We start from the raw sequence: 23413 nt of genomic DNA on the forward strand, positions 1-23413 counted from the left end.
TGACCCCCCTCCCTCCACCAGCAGCTCCAGATGGCCTCACATGTTAAAGACCTATTGTCAGCTCTGCTCCCGTTATCCAATAGGGACACAGCATAAATAGACACATCTGAGCGAAAACATACGGGGGGAAGCAATCCAGCACTATTATACATAAACAGCATTTCCTAAAATTGAAATATATTGTGTGATTTATGTAAGAAAGATTAATAAAGGTTAAAAAGTTTGAGCTCTGAATTAAATATTGAATTTTATATATTTATATTTCTTTATTTATTTATTTATTTTCTTATTACATTGTAATTTATTTAAGAAAGGATAAAGGTTAAAAAGTTTGAGCTCTGAATTAATTCGAGTTTTATCCATTTATTTATTTATTGTGTTATATTGTAGTTTATGCAAGAAAGAAAAAAGTTTTTGTTTATTTAGTTTGATTTTTATTTATTTATTCATTTATTAAATATTTTGTGATATATTGTAATTTATGTAAGAAAGAGTACATAAATTTGAAAAAAGTGTATTTATTTATTTATTTTCTTGTTATATTGTTTATTTACTAAAAAAGAAAAAAGTTAAAAAGTTTGAGCTGTGACTTAAAGCTTGAAATTTTATCTATTTATTTATTTATTGTGTTATATTGTAATTTAAAGAAACAAAAAAGGCTAAAAAGTTTAAGCTCTGAATTAAACTTCAAGTTTTTATTTATTTAATATTTTGTAATTTATGTAAGAAAGAGTACATAAATTAAAAAAGTTTGAGCTAAAAGTTTATTTATTTATTTGTATTTATTTTCTTGTTATATTGTATTACTAAAAAAGGTTAAAAAGCTCTGAATTATTTTTTTAAATGTATTTTATTATATTTATTTATTTATTTATTTATTGAGTTATATTGTAATTTATTTAAGAAATTAAAAAGGGTAAGTTTGAGCTCTGAATTAAATATTTATTTATTTAGTGTTTTATTGTAATTTATGTATGAAAAGAAAATGCTTAAACAATTTAAGCTCTGAATTAAAGCTTGAGTTTTTCTTTATTTAATATTTTGTGATATATTGTAATTTATGAAAGAAAGAGTACATATAAAGTTTGAGTTTTGAATTTAAGATTTAATCATTTAATAATGAATGTATTCATTATTTATATTAATATTATTTAGTCGTTTTCATCACAGTTACTGTTGACTGTTGAACTACACAATATTAAACAGGATATTTTTTTTTTTTTAAAGGCCTGCTGAAGTGTGTTGGAAAGCGCAGCATTATTCAATGTTGATGTAATTTCAACTGAAACAGGAAGACAGGGCGGGACATATCGCACAGCCCCACCCCCTTTTTAAAATAGCCAATAGCGTTTAGTTTATACCACAGCTCGACCAGAGCCGTTAAACTCGGTAAAACCTCCGTTTCCATCTAATGTCTAACCGTTTCTCCTCCTAGTGCCCTCTACAGTATATCACTTTAAAATACAGCATTCTGTGTAGAATTCAAATGGGTCAGATACATTTTGTGGTCTGTGCCGACTCGCGGCCTGCGGATATGATTCTCTCATATGTGTACTCTGTGTACTCTCGTGTCTCTGGATCGGAGCAGACTGCTTGTGCTGTGGCGGTTCACGTGATGAAAACGGATTCCATTCGCGTCAAAGGAAAGCATATTTACACTCTCTGAATCGTTCCCTATTCTCTAGTGCACTATTTGCCATTCACCATGTAGAAACTAGTAAATATGTGAACAAACGATTTCAGCCACAGTTTCAGTGTAGTGTAGGAGGGGCGGGACTTCAGATTCTAGAGAGCATTTGATTGGACAGAAAATCTGGCGAGAAGCTGAAGTGCGATGTGATGAAAATCTGTGATCCATTTTAGCAGAAGTGAGAGACTAAGTTTTGAATGCTTATATTTCTTAAATATGAATTTTTTCATTGTTTTGTTTATTCATAACCTTAAGGCTAACTTATTCATACTAAAAGCTAAAAAAATTAAATTTTGATTTCAAGGGGACTTTAAAAAAGTGAGGTTTGCTTGCACTGTATTTTGTGAAATTTGATTTGAAAATATTCTTCCTTTGTTTTCAGAGACTTGAGGTCATTATAAAAATTTAGGATACAAATTATGCATACTCAAATGTAAGTTCTTGTTAACCAGGTCGTAATATGCATTCATCTGCAGACTTTCTGATTGGTTGAAGAGAATTTGAGATATGTGGAGAATATCTGTCTAGACCAGGGCTGCCCAATCCTTTTCCTAGAGATCCACTACCTGAAAAGTTCAGCTCTATCCCTGATCAAACACAACTGAAACAGCCAATCAAGACCTTCAGGAGCACTTGGATCAGGGATGGATCTGGTAGTTAGAGCTCTAGGAACAGGACTGGGAACCCCTAATCTAGACCAACACACTGTACATGTTAAATGACTTACTTCTAATAAAGAAAAAAAAAAAGATAATACTAAAATACAGTGAAACCTATAACTGTAAGGGAAGAGGAAAATAAATATTTGTTGAATAAGTTCTCAAATTAATCATTCAAGAACCTCTGACAGGGTCTTAATGTGATGCAATTCACCAGGAGCTCACTGGGATACACTAAGACTAACGAATCTTAATTAAGACACAACCGAGAGATTGCAGAGAGAGTGATGGATGTCGACATGTTGACGAGCATTTCATTTTCACAGCTCTGGAAAAACCTCACAAACACATCACGACCTCACACATCTGCATATCCTCTAAATATGGAATTAAAATCACATTAGACAAAAAAGGAAGAAAAACAGACTTCGCCACGCTCCTGCGCTGCGCCCACCGTCTCTCGGAAAGATACAGGTGGCTTGTAAGGTTAGCAGCACACGTCTGCAAATGAACTACTTCGAAAACAACAAGCCCTGCATATGTCGGTAAATCTGTCGGGTTGGGCGTTCGCGGAGAAGTGAGCGGACCAGTGGCGGCGAACGGTGTCTCGGGTAGCTGAGAGAAAGGGCAGCAACACTCATCATTAACGGGGATGAGATGCACTCCGGTACCTGCGCCCCATATGCCCCCCCAGCCGTCACGCTCCCCGCACAGATGTTTCCCCGACAAGGTGTGAGGCTCACAGACATGGGAAACAGAGAAAAAAGTGCGGCAGGAGAAAAAAGAACAGTTGTCTAAGTGTACAATAGAGGAGTAATTCTAAATAACAGTTGTTGTTGTTGTCGGGTTTTTTTGAGTCTGAAACGGGTCCTTAGAGAGTAAATAGTCATGATTGAGAACTACCTGAGGAGAAATGTCTGTCAAACTCAGCTGGATTGTGGGAAATTACATGGTACACATGAGCTCCCTGGACACAATAACACATCAAATGGAGCGAAAAAAGCAGATTGACCCTATTTACTGCCTTAATACACGTTCTTGATGTTATTGTGAAGGTCTTACTGAACAGTGGATATGTTACCCCACAGTCTTTATAATCGTTCATCAAAATAATGTTAACCAATAGCCATTTATAGGCATTGCTGTAACCTGAAGCACAGAAATCTGACCCCTATTTCCGCTCCCCAATAATACAGTCACACGACAAAGAAAAATTGATAGCACAAAAAAACCACATGATATTTGTTAATGTGTTAATGGCATGACACTCACATTTTTTGTCTGGATCTATTAATCAAAAATGCATTAACAAAATGCAGTTCACACATACTGTACTGTATTGTACCGTTCAAAGGTTTGGAGTCAGTAAATGTTTTTGTTTTTTTTTGAAAAAAAAAAATGACACTTTTATTCAGCAAAGATGCATTGCATTGATCAAAATGATGTTAAAGACATTTATAATGTTGCAAATATTTCTATTTTAAATGAACACTGTTCAAATTTCTAAGAAAAAAAAACAATACACTTTTAACACTCCATTAAGCAGTACAATCATTTTAAACTAATAATATTAAGAAAAGATGTCTCTTGAGCAGCAAATCAATATATTAGAATGATTTCTGAAGGATCATGTGACACTGAAGACTGGAGTAATGCAAACATAAGACTCTTCTTTCAAAAACATTTACTGACCACGAACTGTTGAACGGTAGTGTACACTGACTATACTTCTATATACACTCCTATGATAAAAATTATTTATTTTTTAAAATTAAAATTCATTTTGTGGGCATAAAGTAAAAAATGTATGGGTGGTACAACTGGTCCTGATATCATAATGGAGAAAGAAAGCCTCATTAAATGATTTAAAAAAAAAAAAAAAAATTAAAGAATTAATTAGTAGCAGTTGGCTAATATTTTATTATTATTTCTTAGAAAAAAAGTGAAGTGTATTTCGTATTTCACGAATTTTGATATCATAAAATGCCTTAAAGCATAAATAACTATCACAATATATTTATAATTAATATATATATATATATATATATATATATATATATATATATAGGCTGAAACTAACAAAAAACACTTGTGTCGTGCCTGGTGTCACATTGCACCGGGTGTATGATAGGGCACAATAAATACAAAAAACACTGAATAGTTTTCACTGTGCAAATTAAATACAAATTTATTCTTATTAAAATTACAAAAGTGATTCAGTCAGGAGCAGTGAACCCAATAAGGCGGCAAAAAAAAAAAACAGTTCAGTACTCGCGCTCTATGAGCAGCGGCTTCATGTGTGAGCGTCTCTCAGACGGCGCTCAGAAACCATCTCACAGTGCGTACATATCCTGAAATTAATTCTCTTTCACTGTTTATTGTGCTTCAATGGTTTAAAGTCACTTGTTTTTAAACAGCAATGCTATAAACATAAGCAAATAATAAACATTCATGATGCCACAGCATGGCAATGTCACGTGAAAAGTCCAAAATCTTTACCAGTGCACAAATCTCTACCTGTTAATTGTGTCTACCAGTATATTGCCCACTCCTATCACAGAGAGGACCCCTGAAGACTGTGTGTTGAGGACAAAAAGTCTCTTAAAATATCACATAATTTGACCTTTTTATGATAAGGCAAGCTTAGTTCAAGCTGTATACAGTTATGTGGTGTTCAACTCTCCAAAAACTATTTAAAAAGTTGTTTATGAATTACAATTAATGATTATATTAATGAGAGTTGAACACCACATAACTTTATACAGCTTGAAATAAGCTATATATATATATATATATATATATATATATATATATATATATATATATATAAAAATCTAACTGATAAATGGTATAAAGACTATCACCCAGAAATTTAGAAGTAAAATGGTTTAGGAATGCCATTCAATGTTGACTTTTAAAATCTAAAAACAGAAAGTCAAGTCTGACACAAACACATGCAATGGGACAAAAACATCTCTCAAGACAATAACACACTGCTGGCTCCTGAGACCTTAAACTGTTTTCAGTTAAACAATAATAAAACAGTTTCTGCTCTGCCTTGGCATAACAAACTCCTACAGATTTGCTGTCTTATTGACCCTAAAGAGGCCGGGAGTCACTTACAGAGCTTAACAGCTTCTTCAGCTAAGCGTGGATGCACACATAAACACACAGGGAGAGAAGAAAACACTTGCGCTTGACACGCTGACTTCCAGAAAAGCGCAGTCCTCTGAGGGAAAGAAATATAATCCAATCAGCAGTCAAAGGACATGCAGTACAGGCAGAGCCGAGCGTCCCAACAGGCACTCGAAAGACTGCACAAAACTGAGAAACACACACAGCTGTTCTGAGAGTATTACAATAGTTTCTCTGTCTGTAAAAGTGTGTTCTCTCCTGAGAGTCATGCTGCTTTAAAGTGGCTGAATGCTGAGGTATTTCCCACCAGTACCTCATGCCTCCATCACACACACACACACACAAAACTTTTTATTGCATAATCTGGTCTAATTAGAAATTATAGAAATTGCAGTAACGCTTTATTTCAATAGTCTGTTTTATACATTCTACGAAATAGACCTGCACGATTAATTAATCTCAATTCAAACACCCATGCAATTTTATCCATAAATGACCACAATTTGTCTCTGTCTATTAAACTTCTGGAAGCAAAACTCCAGGACCGACCATTGACCCAGAGGAAGCAGTTGTCATGTGTAAGTATGAAACAGCTTTACAAACAGTCTTTTCAACCACACAGTATCAATATTTCTGTATTACAATCATTCAAATTATCACAGAAGTACTGGGATGAAAGTTTATAGTTTGGATATAAACACTGATGTCTATGATAGTCCTCAAGTAAATCGCCTGAAAATACCTTGTCGCTTCAAATAAAGATTGTATTAATTATATTGTTACACCAGTAGGTGGCGACAAGTTACTCAAAGAATGTATTTGTCATTGAATCATTCATTCAAGAGATTCATTCAAAAATGCTGATTCATCTAGTAATGAAACAGGTGAAGTCCTTGAAAAATCAGTTCAAACCGATTTAAAAATGATTAAATAATAAGAATTCAAATTAATTATTTTGTTAGAACCTCTAATAAATTACATGTTATTTTGTTTAGTTGTCTATTCAGAATCATGGGAGAATAGTGATCTCTTCTTCTCAATTTATCCAGAATTGTGCAGCTCTACTACTAACTATAAGTAACTTTGTAACTGCAGGTCAGTTACCAGTCATTAGAGTTTTAGTAGACTGTCTGCTTAATATCTGCTAACACTTTATTTTGATGCTCCCCAACAGACGTTGTGAACTGGCAACTACACATCATCTTATTCTAACCTGAACCCTAACCCTAACAGTCTATTAATACTTCATAGTTCGAAGAAGGTTATCTGGACCGCCTAAATGAGACGCTATGGACGGCAATTTATGGACAGCATTTTCAGTTAGAAAGGTTATCATATGAGCTAAGCATAGCCCTAAAGTCCTGTTAACACCAAGGATCTGAAGTGGACGGTAATAAAGTTATCGTTATCTTTATAGTTATCATTCTCGGTGTGAATGGGCCTAAACTAACTAAAAGTGTGGTCATATTTTTTTGCTGTTCAGCAAATTTTCACAGACAATATCCAGTAGGAATCTACTTGATCAGGAATTTTGTGCAAGGGCGAAAGATTTCCCCATGCAGATTTCAGGTTCAAGTTGGTCACGTGAATTCATCATGCTGACCATAAGAAAGCTATTTGGTTAGAAAATGACTTGTATTAGCTGTGCCTTATACATCGCTGCACTATTGACGATGGACCTTTTTTACATTTTAATGTGTACTGCTTTGTTAGTCTCACTACATCTTGCCTCACCACAAATTTTACTTAAAGGGGTCCGTGATTATTGTTTCACTTTTCTTAACTTTAGTTAGTGTGTAATGTTGCTGTTTGAGCATAAACAATATCTGCAAAGTTATGACGCTCAAAATTCAATGCAAATGGAGATATTTTCTTTTACAGAGTTCTCAGTTTAAGGACTACAACAAATGGCTGGTAGGAACTACAACAAGCTTCTTCCCGGGTTGGTGGCATCACTAACCCTAAAATTTATATAACCCCGCCCCCGAGAACATGCAACGAAGGGGGAGAGGCCATGTTGGGCTGCTTTAGAGAAGAGGAAGAGCTGTTGTAGTAGAGTGTTGTTAACATGCCGTCATTTTACGCCAGACTGCTTCACAAACGAGGGTCAGTTCAATAGGTTTGCACAAAAGATGAACATGACGGCACATGCTAGTGGATGAGTTGAATCAACTCCACAGCAACTACATACATTTATCCACTAACCATTCAGAAACGTCCAGTTTCATTCTAAAAGTTGTAACTTCTTCCTGAGTCTCTCCATCAGTGTCGACTCCGGTTTGAACAATGTAAGGCTGAACACCGTTACTGACAATCCTCATTTTGGCTGCGTGAGATTCTCCAGCTTTGTTGTTGTTGAGCAACCGAAGCGCAAGCTGTTAAAGCTCCGCCCTCTTCTGGAAAGGGGAAATGGTGATGACTGAGTTAAACTTGTATTGAACCCACAACATTCCTTTAATATCTGCCTGTTAGCGATTAGCATGAATTCTCAAAATGATCCATTGTGACTGAGACTCACATACACTTGTGTGAGAGAGAGATGAGCACATGCGGGTGTGTCAGGGTCAGTTTGGACCTTATGATAGGAAAAACACTGGCAATGACAAGCAGTCAGGCCCACACAGCTACACTGGTCCCCAAAATTATATATTTAAACATTTAAGTCATACATAAAATGTCTGGTTCATTTTGCATTAGATTAAAAAAAAACAAAAAAAAAAACAAAAGCAAGTTGCATCTGAAAATAAATAATATATTTTATACTTACTGTATATTTTTTTACAGTATTTATTAAAATTTTCAACATATTATTATTTAAAGCACTTCTTAAAATCTTTTAATTTTTCAAAGTAAATAATTTATACCACCCGTGGTACAAATACCTTTCAAAAAGAGAACTTAGGAATGCTAAAGGGTTAAATATTTTTTACTGGCAATCAAGAAAAAAAAAATACTGATTAAGAAAATGCAATGGAAGAGAACTTGAATGAAATCAATTCAAGCGTTTTAAAATAATAATTGTAATTTGGCAAAACTCCTGTGCAAGATTACAGTTAATAATTATTTGATTCACCAGCAGCTCTTGGGTGATGTGATATTGCAATCTGTGGGTGGACTATTAGGGTTAAAAGTAAATAAGGATTTTTCACCTAGTGCTTTATTTACATAAGCAAACTATTCTCTATTGCTAATGACTCTACCTTTTGTTTCTGTTAGCAGAGCAAACAAAAACATCCGCTTTTATGTGCAGAGAAAGAGAGAGCGAGAGATACTGAAATCAGACAGAGCAAGACATAGGAGCGTTGTGATCTGGAGGAAGAGTCCGTTTGAGGCAGAACAAGCTGTTCGGGGATTGTTTTTTGGTAGTATTCCATGAGCAGGAGGGAATTGAGAGACAGAATGGGTCAGGCGGGCTGAGTGGTGAGCTACAGGGGCATTTCAGCTCCCCATTCCCCTCTTCCATCACCATCTGCTCCAACAGAATTAATAACTTCATTACCAATTCAATCTGCATCAGCTTCCTTAAACGTGAAATCAACAGGCGTCCACTGTGTAAATAGCCTATAGTAGAACTGGATTTTTTTTTTTCCTCTCTCTCTTACAACGATAATATGGTTATCAAAGTTTAGCCATTAGTGTTGTTTGCTGAGTGGTTGCTTAACAAAAAATATCTACATTGTAAAAACAATAGAAGGCTGTAAAAATGCTATGGTAAAAAACTTGATAATTAGTTATTGGTAAGTTCCCTAACTTTATACAATGAAAAACTGTAACAAATATAATGGGACATTTCATGTAATTTTTCATGAAAATACCGTTAGGGGTGACGAACTGAGAAATCTAACTTTTGACATATAAGAGGTCATCATACTTTAAGAGTATCCTTTAAGTTTTTGAGCTGAAAACTTCCTTGTTAGTCCAATAAAAGCTTTAATTGACACCAGACCCAGCAAATGACAGGATTTACAAAGTGGGGATCTATGACGTCAAAGGGCAGCAAGCACCGCCTCTGCAGAAGAAGATCAATGCCTACTTCATCCCTGCCTGTTTAGCCCCGCCCACCGATTCGCACATGACATGCAATAGAATAGGTAGCCTAAGTAACATAGGCCTACAATGTGCTAAACCAGTTCTAGGTACCAAGCAATAAACATGCCGTTGAGGATTACAAAATATTGTGCAGTGCCTGGACTCGACAGTAATGCAACGTGTAAGTAACTGTGTTAATTCTAATGCCTGATCTGATATGTAATGATTCATTTACAGTCAGATGTTCTTTGTCTGTGTGTCAGTAAATCAAACCTGTGACTAAATGTCAACTTGCGTTGTTTCTCTTAGTAGGATGAAAATAATCAGTTATTTAGTGATTAAATTATATAAAGAAAGCTCAAAGAATGCTCCCTTTGCAATCGTTGGAGCAGCGCGTGCTGAAGCTGTCAATCAAACAGTGCGAGTTTATCAGTGACTGACGTGCAAAACTCCCATTTTATTCAACAAATATTTTAGTTATATCGCGTTTGCACTGTTAGTGAAGATGAAAGCGTTTGTTAGAAACTGAGTTGGATTGACAAGATCACTGCTTTCATGCGCTCAACAACATGTCTGTGATCAGCTACAATGTTCATCACTGCAACCTTTCATGCCACGATCTAAAAATAATGCCATAGATCTAAATGTAATGCAACACTTTTCACGATTAGTTAACATTGAGAGCTGTAATAGTAAAAACGCGCTAAACGTTTTCGAGAGAGTAATACTTGGCTATTTCAAATGGAAAGATGTTAGCCAATCACGGCAGTGGACGTTTACAATGAAGTTTCACAGCAGACACGTCCCTTAAAACAGAGCGTTCAAACCAGAGGTCTAAAATCAGGGTAGGAAAAATGCCTTTTATTTATAAATTATGACAATTTTGGATGTAAAAAGCATACTAACATTATAAGTGCACCCCAGGAAACATTATAAAACAATAAAACAACGCAGTTCATGACCCCTTTAAATGTAGTTTTTGAGTCATCTTATAATTTACAGTGAAAAACCATAAATTTTACATTTTCAGAATTCTCTTTGAATTTTAATAAATACTTCTTCTTATTTTTTTTTTTTCTTAACAGATTTGTAAATGTCATATTACACCTTGTGTTGTTCCTTCTTTATATTAGTATTAAAGGAACACTCCACTTTTTCTGAAAATAGGCTCATTTTCCAGCTCCCCTAGAGTTAAACAGTTGAGTTTTACCATTTTCGAATCCATTTAGCCGATCTCCGGGTCTGTCGGTACCACTTTTAGCATAGCTTAGCAAAGTTCATTGAATCTGATTAGACCAATAGCATCTCGCTCAAAAAATTGACCAAAGAGTTTTGATATTTTTCGTATTTAAAACTTGACTCTTCTGTAGTTACATCGTGTACCAAGACCAACGGAAAATGAAAAGTTGTGATTTTCTAGGCCGATATTGCTAGGAACTATACTTTCACTCCATAATAATAATAATCAAGGAATTTCGCTGCCGTACCTTGGGTGCAGCAGGCGCAATGATATTACGCAGCGCCTCTCACAAATGTCTCCACGGTTGCAAGGCACGCACCCTGTGCAAGGTCACAGGTGGTGCGTAATATCATTGCGCCTGCTGCACCCAAAGTTCCTTGATTATATGACTCAGGTTCCTCCTATAATGTGAGACTAGGGATTTGTTTGCCCACTATATTGTCTGCCCAGATAAAATGGTAACAGCTTGTCCCAACCATTTGCGACACAAGTTCCAGTGACAAGCAATTTGTCTGTTAACATCAGACAAGACAAAATCAATCACAAATCACAGCCAATCAGAAGAGTATGTGGGCAGAGCTCTCTGTGCAAGTGCACTGTTGACTTGCACTCACAAGCATATAGCTGTCACGGCTGGTCAGGATAAAAACTCTGGTTAACTTGTAGACTTTTTATTGTGTGTCAGTGTCAAACCATGTCGCGTCTGGTTAGGACATTTTGTAAGTCTGACTGTTCAGAAAAGTAATAGCACATGTCTCTATCATTCATGCTAATACTAGGGCAACAAGCATTAGAGAAGCTTGCGGTAACAAGCACACAGAGAGATGTGGCTTGTATTGAAAAAAAAAAACAAAATGAACAAAATGCGTGATAAAGTCAAAAACTACAAGAAGTATAATCATGATCTTGTACACAAAGTGACAATCCAAAGCCTTGAGTCAATCACGCCAGGCAAGAGCTCTCATGAAAGTCCCAGACAACAGTTAACAGGATCTTGAGAGGCATGAATGGTTGGTCGGAGAAAAGCAGGACTGGTCAGGCCTGAGCCAGGAACAGTTCAAGTACCCGAGCGGATAACGGTTGCATGGAAACTGTTGGCTGAAGAGCCGAAGAGCATAAGATGATGTGTTACTGAGGGAGATATGTTCAGCACAATGACACAAATGTGTGGAGTGAGCTCTCTGGTTTGCGACGAGTGCCAGAAATCTCGAGTGGTGACTGGAGATGGCGACTGACTGCGAGTGGCGAGTTGGCAGCGGTACGGGAGGAAGGGTCCATCTGCACACATGCTGCCAAACAGAGGAAATGACAAACTAAATATGGTTCCAATAAAGTGTTAGAAATACCTCCTTCAGACAGACAAAGGTCGAGGCAAAACTTGTATGAGCGCTGATGACAAAATCACTAATTAACACAGGACTGTATAAGACATTACATTCAAGAGAATACACAGATAATTTTATGTCAGGCAAAGGAGGTGAATGAATCACTGAATGAAAGAGATTTTGAATGAGATGGTGCTTGTCCACACAAAAGGCGCTTATTGTAGGTAGTTGCTACACTCTTAAAAATAAAGGTTCCAATTTTTTTTTTTTTTTTAAGTTTTTTTGCAGAGATGCAATAGAAGAACCATTTTAGATTCCCCAAAGAACCTTACAGTAAACAGTTCTTTAAAAAGAACTATTTTTTTCTTAGTGAGAAGAACCTTTATCCACTATAAAGAACCTTTTTGTGCAACTGAAAAGGTTCCATGGATGGTTTTTCATGGAACCATTGATGCCAAGAAGAACCATGAAGAACCATTATTTTTAAGAGTGTTGGTCATTTCTATGTGGATATGTGGATACTAAGACCTTCTGAGAGGTTTTGAATACATTGCATTGCTCTTTCAATGTAAGTATAGAGGATTTTTTCCCCCCATTTTATCGTCAGACAGGCGGAAATTTTTCGAACACTAAAGGTGCAGTGACATTGGTGAAAAATTTGGCAAAATTTGGCAAAAAAGCTCTTTTGTCTATTGTCAATAAGCATGAAGCATAACTCACAAATAAGTCACTTTCAAGCCAAGCTGCTTTATGTTGGTCAGCATGATGTATTCATGTTACCAACTTGAACACAAGCAAAATCTGTGTGGGGAACTTTTTTGCCTTCACATGAAACTCACATGGATTGAACACAATTGAAATGACTGGATTTTGACTGTTAAATTGCGCTGAGCAGCTGTAATTCAAGTCTGTATTCATGTCCGTCATGATACGTAGGACTAGATTTGAGTGAACAAATATCAAAGATTGTATCCGCCACTGAGTATGTATTTTGAATAATGTTAAAGGGCACCTATTATGCCCCTTTTTACAAGATGTAATATTGGTCTTGGGTGTCCCCAGAATGTATTTGTGAATTTTCAGCACAAAATACCCCACAGTTAATTTATTATAACTATTTGAAAATGTCATTTTTGGGGCCTGTTTTAAAAAGAGCTGTTTTGGTGTGTACCACCTTAAATATAAATGAGCTGCATATCCCCGCCCTGCCTTTGGATGAGGGCGTAACTTGCATACCGATGGCAATAAACAGTCGGTAGAAGCAGAATGGCTGAGAGTGAGAGACCCGCTGTTTTGTATGGCATTCAGCCGTACATGTTTGAACCGGAATCAGACCCAGATGATGAAGAGACTCCGGCAGAAGAAACACAATTGAGAATGGAGCAGGACGTCTCTGAATGGTTAATTGATACATTTATGTACTTATAGAGTTTTAATCGTGTCCCCTTTGCAATTATGGATGTGCAACACACACACAAACACACACACACACACACACACACTGTGATAACGTTCGCGCATTTTTTTGAAACTACAAACACAAATACTGTGATAACGTTTGCTAAGTACGTTAGATACACATTATACAAACAAGGTTTAAATTATATACACAGACATTCTACGACGACAACAACAACTTTAGACGCATTTGTTATTGAATTGGCTGACATCGACTGAAATGACTATTTGCTCAAAAAACATTAAATACACTTACTTCTTCTGGAGGTGACGTTGGATTGCGAACAGTAGGCAACGATCCACACTTGAGGATTAACTTTGAAGCAAGACCTGCTTTGAATTGACCCTCGTTCTCAAAATAGTCAGTCAAAAAATGATTCGCGCAAACATAAACGTATTTTGGAATTTTGAGTGGCGCCTTACCTTCGTAAATAAAATCCATCCACTGCGTTTTCAGTGGCTCTGATGTCGGAAGTAAGTGAAAACTACTATATTCATTATTACATCCCACAACAGAACACTTATGTTTCTTAGGAGACATTACCGGCTGTCGTTGAAACAATGGAGGATGATTGACAGATCACCGACGGCGGGGTCTATGCCAAAACCAGATTGTCAATCAAACCATGTGGGTGGGGCTTAGCGCAATTCTACGTCACAGTGAGAGCAATCTTAGAACAGGGCGTTCTGAGACAGTGCTTATGAATTATTGAGATTGTAAAAAAACCACTGGGTGGATTTTTCTCATTCTAGGGTGGTTTTGCTCACACACTGCCAACACACATTTATTGTCAAACACCATGTAAAAGTGAATTTTGCATAATAGGTGCCCTTTAAACTTGATTAATTTTTGAAATTTTAAAATGTATTTGCTGTGATTTGAATTGGAGGGTTGTCCTTGCTACATTTAAGTACTGAGCAATATTAATTAACAACATGTACTTACTATAGGGTTAGGAACAGGGTTTGGTTTAGGTTTAGTTGCATGCACTTATTAATAATTTACTGTAAATACTATAGTAAGTACATGTAACGTGTAAAAAAGAAAATAAAGTGTTACCAGTTGATGTTGTGTCTCAAAAATGCATGTTGCAAGAATCTTATTGTGCCATATTTGGTTTAATCATTCAGGAAGTGGACACTTAAAACTAGGAAGCACTGAATTAAGCTTCTGAATGTGAAACGTTTTCATTGTGATGAGAAAAATTTAGAAAGAAAAACTTATTTAAAAAAAACAACTTATTTTCAAACTTATTATGATATATTTCAAGAAATATGATTGTCTACTCATGTTGTAATAAAAGCTTAATTTAATACATTTCCAGTACTTGATAAGAAAACCTGTTCCCTGCGCTAACATTCATCAGTAGCTAATAAAGTTGTGCTATTTTTCTGTAAACAGAGGAAAAAGTTTTAATACATACATATATAGTTAAATTACACACTGAAGTTCATTATGTGAGTTTTTTTTTTTTTTTGCTTTTAATGCACCTTCATTTTTACTTTAGACATCTCATGAGTCAAAGTCAATTTAGCATGGAAACCAAAACTGAAATAAAATGTGTTCTCCAATATGAGTTTGGATGGAAGAGTGAAAATGAAAAACAACTTTTGCTCTCCTATCGTGTTTGCATGCAATACACAAAAGACATTACGTTTGCTTGTATGGGGGAGTAACAAGCCAAATCAGGGTTGTAATTTAATTTCTAAAAAAAGGAATTACAGGGTAGATTTCTAAATAAGGTGTTGGAATGAGAGGGGAATTGTTCATTTGTGTGGCACCTGCTTCAGTCTGAAGCCCAGGAGTATTCCAGGACAGATAATTCCACACATTCACACGGGATGTTATTATAACTTCAGCGAGGTTAGAGGAAGTCACCGCGGCAATTACTCACCTCCCACCAGCCTCATTAAACCTCTGACCAACCACGGCCCCTCATCATACACACAGCACAACGAGACAGCCAATCAGGGAGCAGACAGGCGGCATGCCGCCGCCCACACAGTGACAGGGTATTGAGAGGTTGTCTGTCTGAGCACCTGAAATACATTTGTTTATTCACAATGTGTCGCCTGGCCAGACGGGGAGGAGGCTCATCTCTGTGAGACAGAGAATAACAGGAGAGGAGGGCAGGGCTGAGCTAACGCCGAAGATGGCCTCGCTTTCAGTGACTATGATCATATGCTGCTTTTAGCAAATGTATTTGTATCGAGATTTACGAGTAAAACGCCTGCAAAAAAAAAGTGGTGATGCTTTTTGTAGCCGCAGGATTGTCCTTAGTGGTATATTATAGATATCCTGTCACGAAACCACAATGAAATGGTAGAATTAAAGGAATAGTTCACCCAAAAAAAGAGAATTATGTCATCATTTGCACACCGTTATGCCTTTTCAAACTCGCATGGCTTCTTACCTTTTTAGTTTGCAGCACGAAAGGCAGAATGTGTAAGCTGCTCTTTTCCATACAATGAAAATAAATAAGGACTGGGGCTGTGAAGCTTCAAAAAAAAAAAAAAAAATACAATAAAGATGTCAAATACATCTAATTTGTGTGATTTTTATATTGCATTTGGCACTCCAAATTATTATTATTGTTAAAGGGATATTTTACCCAAAAATGAAATTCTGTCATAATTTCCTCGCCCTCAAGTTGTTCCAAGTTGTTTCTTTCTTCTGCTGAAGACAAAAAAAAGATATTTTGAAAAATATGGGTAACCAAACAGGCCAAGGGCTCCATTGACTTTTACAGTATGGAAAAAAAAATATATATATATATGGAAGTCAATGGCACCCATCAACTGTTTGGTTACTGTCATTCTTCAAAATATCTTCCCTCACAGCAAAAGAACTTCCGGAACGTATCCGTGAACGGACCCGTCTACTTGCGTGCAGTGACGGATCCGGAACGAAGGCGGATCGCGGACCCGCCGTGGCTCCGCGCTGCATCCGCTCAGCATCTGCGATTAAAACCTTACCTCCGTGGCGGGTCGGTTTGGGACCTGCAAATTGATACAACCGTTACAGTAAAGGCGCGTGCGCGTCTGCAGATCCGACACGGGTCCGCTCAGGATTCGCTGATTGACAGTAGAATTTACGGCGCCGCCTGGAGGCGGAGCTGATCCTCTGGCCGGCGCCAAAACGAATGTGACAGTCACGTGGGTTTGGCGACTTGAATGCGGATCCGCCTAGGAGTCTCCTGCTGTGTGGGTTCTTTTGTGTTCAGCAGAAGAAAGAAATTCATACAGGTTTGGAACAACTTGAGGATGAGGAAATGAAGACAAAATTTTCATTTTTGGGGTGAACTATCCCTTTAAATAAAACTAAAACTACTACAATAGTTTTTTGTTAATTGAAATAAAGCAGAAAATTAAAGTAAATATAAATATTATTTGAACACTAGTTGCTCATTAGTTGAAGACTTCAACTGTGTGCTTCAAATTAACTAATTTAATGTCAAAGTTTAAGTAAATTAATTAAAACTAAATGTAAATATAAAAAAGCTGAGAAAAAGTACAAAGCATATAAAAAAAAATAAAGCTAAATGACTGAAAAATCTAATTAAATCTCATTTAAATAATATTAAATAACACTGCTCAAAACCAACGACATTGCCATTACTGAGGTCAAACCTGGCATGACATATGTCGTGTCATATTTATGTGGAAATATGAATGAGATTTGAGAGCTACACAAAACATTATCAGTAAATAACTTAAATGTCTGCCTTTTCCTCAATAAAAATGACTATCTGACCTCAAAAGACATACAGACAGCTGTTATGGCACTATCAGTTTTGAGAATTTGAGAATTTGTTCTTTTTTTTCTAGCTTGACAGCCACTGTCACTATCATTGTGAATGAAACAGCAGCATGAACATTCTGCTTAATTTCTCCTTTTGTGTTCCAAAGAAGAAAAAGCCATGTGAATTTAACTGATCCTTTGAATGTAAATGGAAGGAATGGACAGGGCTTTAATGTAAATGTAAGAAAATTAATTAATTAATATGACATCTTCAATGGAAACTTAATGTGACTCTTCCAGTACAAGGTGTAAAAAAAGAAACAAAGAGAACAATGTTACAGTACTCCTCTTTCCCATCTGTAGTTCTCTTGTTCCACTCTGTCTGAAGCAGAACTGACGAGCAATCATTCCCGTTACACAGGAGAGCCATTCGCCCACATGACTGCCACAAACATTTCCAAACAGAAAATCTTGAACGTCAGGAATGTCATTCATCAAAACTTAATTTTTGGTACCTTGTTTTTTTAAGTTTCTAGTTACAAACTTTATTGAAATCAATGGGCTCCCCTGTGAACCAATAGGACCACAGCAAGAAAATCCGAGAAAGAAAGAAAGTACATATATATAAAAAAAAAAAAAAAAATAAAAAAAAATAGCCTGCAAGATTAAGAGCGGATGAAAGAATATTGACTTAATATTGAGCAATTAAAGTGAGTCTCATCCCCGGTTGTTTAAACACGGCGTCCCCATACACAGCCTGATGAATCTGCCTCTAGATCCCGCCGGAGCGGAGCGCTGATGACTAACATGATATTTTTACTCAGTAATTATGTAACTCATCGGAAACGCAGCACAAGTGTGAAGCACATGGAAGGTGCAGATACGGTCCACGCGATCCAGGAATTGTTTGCCCACCAAAGTGTTTCTGACACCTTTTGCTTTGCACATTATGTCCAGGATTGTCCGTGCCAAAGCTCTGCTTTAAGCAACCTTTATTTTAAGGCTTTGTTCCTGGTAATATTCAGATTATATATATATATATATATATATATATATATATATATATATATATATATATATATATATATATATATATATATATATATATATATATATATATATATATATATATATATATATATATATATATATATATATATATATATGTATTGACTTATATTAAATGGCTTGAAGAGTCATCATATCAAAGAAGAACATTCATGAAGTCACAGAGGTTATAACCCTCAAGGAAGTAACAGGTTTGTACAACTTCGAAATTAGAGTGACACAGCATTTCAAAGTCGTTTTTGGGAGATGTGACGTACCTTAATGTCAGCCAGTAACCAATGTCTCCAGTAAGCACGAGAGGGTTTCTTACGACTTGGAGCATCTGGGTCCACCATTAATAAAGTGTATTTCTTCTCCTAGACAGAAAGAAGGAAATAAATAAAGAACAAATATTTGACTTCAGAACTTCACATTAACCATTCAGAATGAGTTTTGTCAGTATGAAATATGATATGCGAGATATGATATGCAATATATATATGATATGCGAGAGATATGATATGGTATATAATATATGAGATATGATATATGATATGCAAGATATATATGATATGATATGATATATACATGATATGATATGATATGATTGATGTATGATTGTTATGATATATAGATATGTGATATGCAAGATATGATATGATATGTGAGATATATGATATGATATATGATATATAATATATGGGATATATGATTTGAGATATATGATGTGATATGATATATGATGAGATAATACTCAGGGCCATAACTACCACAAAAACAGCTAATCAATTTGCTTTTTTCACAAACTGATTATCATGGTTACATCCTTGATAGTAATGTACTAATAATTATGTATTAAAAATAATACATACGTTTCTGCTTTTTGTTCTCATCAACATGGATATGAGCTTTCCTTTCCTTCAGCGATTTCCTTTAGAAACATCAGGTGCTTTAACTATTTCTGAGAACCCAGCATCTTTAGCAAGTGACGTACGGAAGAAAACTTTAATTAGTTACTGATATTCTCAGGCAACCTTCCATTCTCACACATTCACCAAATCACAATCTGTCTGCAAAGTTTTCTTTACTTTCTCCCTTTCTCTCTCTCTCTCTCTCTCTCATAAAAACACTTCTCCATAAACAACCTGGCACATATTTTGGGTGCTACACATTAACAATGACTGACCAACTTAATTGCTCCAACTACTCATCTTCGCAAGTCCCCTTAAAGTTGAAGAACTGGGAGAGCAGATTGAATTATTGCGTGAGCACATTTGTCATCCCTGGTGAGGAGCCCAAAATCTGCCAGACCATATGATAGCGTTATTATTATACGCCTCTCTCAAGAAAACAGTACTGTCAATCACGATTGTTGCCATGCAACAATAGCTCCTCCCCACAACATCAAGACTTAGAAGAAGAATAAGTAAAACACAGTATAAAGTTAAACAATGCAATATGGTATTTCCAAAAAAGGGAAATTAATGACAAAAAATGCCAAAATGATTACAAATGATCAAGTCAAGTGACATTTATTTATATAGCGCTTTATACAATACAGATGGTCTCAAAGCAGCCTCACATTAATAAACAGGAAGATTGCAGTGATTAATGTTGTAAAATTCATTCATTATGAAACAAATTCAATTAAAAACAGTGTCATTATTTAGCTCAATTTAGTTCAGGGCTGTTTCAATTCACTTCAATATCCATGTCAGTGTTGCAGAGTTCAATTCAATTACTAAAAGTTAATCAATTATGAAACAATTATCATAAAAAACAAACAATAGTGATGCATTTAAAAGTAAAAGGACCAAAATTACACATCACACATAAATTAGTATACATTAAATAAAAGAAGCTTTAAATTAAACAGAGGACATTTGTTTAATTTATTTGTTTTGTTGTTGTTGTTGTTGTTTAGATGTTGCCAGTCCAAGAAAAGAGTTTTTCTCATTTCATCTGCAGCCTCAAGACAATTTAATCAGACAAGCCTATGTTTAAGCAACTAAAGCACGGAATTAAAAATCCCCGATATTCGAAGGTCTCTACAGCCTAAATCCTTTGCTCACCTGACACAAAGCAATAAGCTCAAACAACCATAAGCCTAATAATCGGATGATGTTTAAGTTTAAGTGATAGCAGCTCCAGGCAATATTCAAACAGCCAGAACAATGCTGCCTCCTCCACGGGCTGTCACGGTAAACCCTGACTGGATCGCACTGATCTGACCCCCCTGTGGACAGATTAACCACCCTCCTCAGACCTGTTGCTGAAAATGCGATTCCAGTTCTTATCCGCCATGATGAAGAGCAGATGAAACAAACAAACCTTTGGAGGTGAATGAATGATTAGTACTTGTTAATCCAGCACTTAAATAAATCTCAAGATTTTAATGTCCAGATTTTAATGCTACACTACATAAAGATAGATATATAGTACATCCTACATTACCTGCATACTTACAGTATACTCACATAAAACAATATATACTATATAGCAAATCTTAGTGATTGTTTATATTGTTGCAAAAATATAAACTGTATTGTCACAGATCTATAAATAATGTTAGATATATACTGTATCTGCCAAAACATGTACATTCCCTTAAAAAGATATACACTATATAGCAAATTCTAATTGTCTGATTTTATTTATTTATTTTGTTGCAAAATGTACCTATATTATCGCCAAGCTCTTTAAATAAAGTTTGATATAAAAGTATGTCCGCATAGATACAGTATACTCACTTTGGGTGATACATAATATATAGGAAATCTCAATTGCTTGATCGCTCTTACACTGTAAACCCTAATAATTAATTGGCTTGAGTAAAGGCAAACTTAAATTAATCAAATTAACTTTGAGTATTTAGAACTTTCTTTTCTTTTGAGTTCACAAAATTGACACATTTTAAGTAATCTTAATTGTTTCATTGTTTTGAGTTTTATGAACTTGTTTCTTTTAATTTAGACAAACTTAAATTTAACTGAATCTGGGCTGGGATTTATATTTCCCAGCATGCTTTGCCATGACACTCAAAAGGGAGAGTAAATTCTAAAATTAAGTGTTATACAATGTTTTTTTGTTTCTTTGTTTTTTTTTTGATGCAAGATTAATGTTAAGTGGGAGATTTAGTAGTGTTTAATGTTTAGCTATGCTAATTTAGAAGTTTCTGTATATGTTAAATGTTTCCAATTAGCAAGTTAGCATTTACATTTAGCATTTACTTACTAGTTAAAGCTAGACAATACTACTAATACTAACACTACTAAAAATATTTAAGTTGAGATTACATTGTATTTTAAGTTAAATTAATTATGAACTATCTTACTCAAATATTTAAAGTTAAGAGCAAATAAAATATATTGGAACAAAATAAAAAATCTGTCAGTTCTGCAGTTCTTAAATATTTTTATTTAACGGATTATGCCTGGCTCACACTACAGGAATTTTAGGCCGATTTATGCCCGATTTTCCCCTCCCGAGAATCGGAGAAAAAATCTTGTCGAGGATATTGATCGGCTCCGATGTTCGCCGCAGATTATCTGGTAATGTGAGGCGTTCACAGATCGAATCTTGCACCTCCCGATCTGCTCTCACACAAATCGGGGCCGCCCCGATCATATCAAACATGTTTGATATTTAGGATTTTAAATCGGGAAGATTACGTCAGTTCTTTAACAACAGCCAATGAGAGATGTGAATGAGAGCACATTTAAAATTGCGACCGCGAAACCAGCTGCTGTATGAATCCGTTGGACAGCGGAGATAGCGGAACGGTGCATTGAAGTACAACAACACAACTTCTTGAATAACGCGTCTTCAAAAAACATGAAACAACCGTACAGACAAAGAGAAAAGCTGAGGAGAAATCACTATGGTTTTGAACATGCCGGGTGAGTGTAGAAAGCTGCTAGCAAATGTAAACATACCTTTTTATCTCAGTGACAAATATGTTTACATCCGTTTCCCAATGAAATCACGTGAGGCTCTTCTGGATATGATAATCTTAACAATAACCTGTAGTGTGTGCTGCGCTACAAATTTGAAATGCATGTTTGAGATTTGTGAGAATAAAATCTGTGAAGATTCTTCTTATATGTGTGCTGCAACCAGATTTCATATTCGGTTAGGATTTAAAAACTCCTCTAGTGTGAGCTCTGCTTTACCTATTTATTTATTTTTTTGACAACTTATTCGGATTTACAGTGTATAGTTGCAGAATTTAAACTATATCATTGCCCAGCTCTGATCAGCTAAATGAGACCATAAGGTCTCTGTATTTTATGAATTTTATGAAGTTATATTGTCATTCAACATCAGAGTCTGAAAGCCCCTCCTCCTCCACTATGTAATTAAAGCTGTGACTATTGATTGCATGAAATCTTCCACACATAATTTTTTTCGGGTTAAATAAATGCATCATCCGAGTGTTTGAACTAAAAACAAAAAACCCTGGGCGTTGGCTCCTAGGAGGCCAGATCAAGTCCCGGAAGTGAGAGTGGAAATGCGACAGGCCCTGGCACGCACTAGCATGCTCGTTTTTGGCCCGACAGTGGAAATGGGGCTAATGTCTATTGTGAAGAAAAGCTATACAAATAAATTTGACTTGACATAACCCAATAATTGTAATGTTATTGGGGGCTCGTCCGGGATATGGACTTTGCAGAACTCTGATCCTGTAAACAATGCTTTACAGATTGTTCTGTACATCAGTTCCATGTCCATTCCTGGTACCCTTGTGCAGATACTAAGTGAAAGTAACCGTGTTTACTTATTTAGATGGTCATGGCATCACTTGAAACACTGGATAAAGTGTTGACAGACAAGTTTGGCAAACGATTCTTTCACAACAGTCTCATGCCAACACGTGTAATGTTTATTTCAAAAACTATGTGATACTTGCATATTTTAGAAGTATTTTTATTTACAGTACTGCACATTTGCCTGCTATATTTTCATTGTAAGTGCATTACTATAAATGTGTCTTTCATTGCTTTTTACAAACTGACTGACAAGTTGTAATTATATTCTATGGTAACTGACAGCATGCCACAGATGCTGTTAATAGAGTTAATGATGTAT

The 23413-nt window shown here is 35.7% G+C and overlaps 1 protein-coding gene across 4 annotated transcripts in view; it reads right to left on the reverse strand.

Annotated features, from left to right (window-relative positions):
• Positions 1-23413, reverse strand: part of egr3 (early growth response 3) — a 173950-nt gene that overhangs the window by 102913 nt on the left and 47624 nt on the right. For 3 of the 4 annotated variants that reach the window (XM_067395444.1, XM_067395445.1, XM_067395446.1), the window contains one exon: positions 18604-18702. In XM_067395444.1, the coding sequence (XP_067251545.1) occupies positions 18604-18702 (99 nt within the window). Of the gene's footprint in view, positions 1-15431; positions 15526-18603; positions 18703-23413 lie in introns of those variants that run through there. The other variant, XM_067395448.1, reaches the window with a different exon arrangement.

Source organism: Chanodichthys erythropterus, chromosome 9 (assembly GCF_024489055.1).
Source record: "Chanodichthys erythropterus isolate Z2021 chromosome 9, ASM2448905v1, whole genome shotgun sequence".
NCBI lineage: Eukaryota > Metazoa > Chordata > Actinopteri > Cypriniformes > Xenocyprididae > Chanodichthys > Chanodichthys erythropterus.